General features: G+C 49.5%; 1 protein-coding gene across 1 annotated transcript in view; it reads left to right on the forward strand.

Moving 5' to 3' along the window:
- CACNA1A (calcium channel, voltage-dependent, P/Q type, alpha 1A subunit) overlaps positions 1–2,347 on the forward strand; it is a 196,294-nt gene that overhangs the window by 126,231 nt on the left and 67,716 nt on the right. The window contains 1 exon segment of the mRNA XM_011994944.1: positions 588–698. Within this exon segment, the coding sequence (XP_011850334.1) occupies positions 588–698 (111 nt within the window).

Genomic DNA, 2,347 nt, shown 5'->3' on the forward strand with positions numbered 1-2,347 from the left:
GAGGTCAGGAGATCGAGACTATCCTGGCTAACACAGAGAAACCCCATCTCTACTAAAAATATAGAAAGTTAGCTGGGCGTGATGGCAGGCACCTGTAGTCCCAGCTCTTTGGGAGGCTGAGGCAGGAGAATGGCGTGAACCCGGGAGGCGGAGCCTGCAGTGAGCCGATCGTGCCACTGCACTCCAGCCTGGGCGACAGAGTGAGACTCGTTCTCAAAAAAAAAAAAAAAATGGAAAAAAAAAGTATAATTCAGCCAGGCACAATGGTGTATGCCTATAGTCCCAACTATCAGGAGGCTAAGGTAGGAGGATTGTGAGTTCGAGCCCAGCCTGGGCAAAACAGGAAGACCCCGTCTACCAAAAAAAAAAAAGAGGCGGGGGAAAGTTTTTGTTTTTTGATGTGAAAAGAAGAGCCTAGTCTGGCGGAGAGCTGGGCTTTCCTGAACTATGCCTCCCAACAGTGAGATTGCTCAGCCCTTGCCTGGGGCCGGAGTGTTGCCTAGAAAACAGCCATGAAGCTGCCTTCCCACTTCCCACTTCCCACCCCCGCTCACTGACGCCTGCCACTCCTGCTTCTTTCCCCCTAGTTCTATGGGGCTTCTGTTGCTTATGAAAACGCCCTGAGGGTGTTCAACATCGTCTTCACCTCCCTCTTCTCTCTGGAATGTGTGCTGAAAGTCATGGCTTTTGGGATTCTGGTAAGTACCACCTTGGGGCTACAGCTACGGGCTTGGGAGAAGTCCAAGGGGGAGCAATGGGTGCTGGACAATGGTCTCCCCACATGGCCCCAAGACCCCCAACCTCAAGGGTGGCTTCGGCATCCTGCCAGTGGCCACAGATCCTACTTAGGCATTCTGTGTTTGCCAAGGAGTCCCAGGGAGACGCAACACATGAGTGTTACTGTATGGCTGCTTATGTATTCAGGTCCTCAAAATGATAGGAGTCATCATGCTGGGAGCTGTTAGCATCCATTTTAGAGATAAGAAGACTGAAATCAGGCTGGGCGAGGTGGCTCATGGCTGTAATTCCAACACTTTGGGAGGCCGAGGTGGGCGGATCACCTGAGGTTGGGAGTTGGAGACCAGCCTGACCAACATGGAGAAACTCTGTCTCCACTAAAAATACAAAATTAGCCAGGGGTGGTGGCGCATGCCTGTAATCCCAGCTGCTTGGGAGGCTGAGGCAGGAGAATCGCTTGAACCTGGGAGGCAGAGGTTGCAGTGAGCTGAGATCACGCCACTGCACTCCAGCCTGGACAACAAGAGTGAAACTCTGTCTCAAAAAAAAAAAAAGAAAGAAAACTGAAATCAGGCTGAGCACAGTGGCTCATGCCTGTAATCCTAGCGCTTCAGGAGGCCAAGGCAGAGGAATCACTTGAAGCTAGGAGTTCTCAACCAGCCTGGGCAGTAAAGCAAGCCCCTGTCCCTACAAAAAAAAAAAAAAATTTAATTAGCCAGGCATGGTAACTCGTGCCTGTAGTCCCAGCTACTCGGGAGCCTGAGGTGGGAAGGTATTTTGAGCCCAGGAGGTGGAGGTTGCTGTGAGCTATGATCATGCCCCTGCACCCCAGCCTGAGCAACAGCAAGACTCCACATTTAAAAAAGAAGCACAGAGGTCGGGCACAGTGACTCACACCTGTAATCCTAGCACTTTGGGAGGCAGAGGCGGGCAAATCACTTAAGCCCAGAAGTTCGAGACCACCCTGGCCAACATGGCAAAACCCTATCTCTACTAAAAATACAAAAAATTAGCCTGGCGTGCTTGTGGGTGCCTGTAATCCCACCTTCTCAGGAGGCTGAAGCAGGAGAATCGCTTGTACCCAGGAAGTGGAGGCCGCAGTGAGCTGAGATCACACCACTGCACTCCAGCCCGAGCAACAGAGCGAGTCTCAAAAAAATAATGATACTGAGAAGAAATACACCTTTATTTTTCACCAGCCACTAACTAAATTTTAACATTTCCTTCCATCTTAAAGGGAGACAACACACCCTTATTAGTATTATCAACCCTTAATATTAGCAACATGACCTGTGTCACTTACAAACATCAGATATTTTCATACTGCATTATAAGGGCTGCAGATACCTTAACATTTAATTTGCACTCATCATTGCTTTAAAATGCTGCTTGTGATTAAACCTTTTTATTCAGTGTGTTAATGAAGTGTATTCATTGTTAGATCACCTTTTTTTTTTTTTTTTTTTTTTGAGACAGAGTCTCGCTCTATCCCCCTGGCTGGAGTGCAGTGGCGCGATCTCAGCTCACTGCTGCAAGCTCTGCCTCCCGGGTTCACACCATTCTCCTGCCTCAGCCTCCTAAGTAGCTGGGACTACAGGCACCCGCCACC

The sequence above is a fragment of the Mandrillus leucophaeus genome, unplaced genomic scaffold, assembly GCF_000951045.1.
Source record: "Mandrillus leucophaeus isolate KB7577 unplaced genomic scaffold, Mleu.le_1.0 Scaffold463, whole genome shotgun sequence".
NCBI lineage: Eukaryota > Metazoa > Chordata > Mammalia > Primates > Cercopithecidae > Mandrillus > Mandrillus leucophaeus.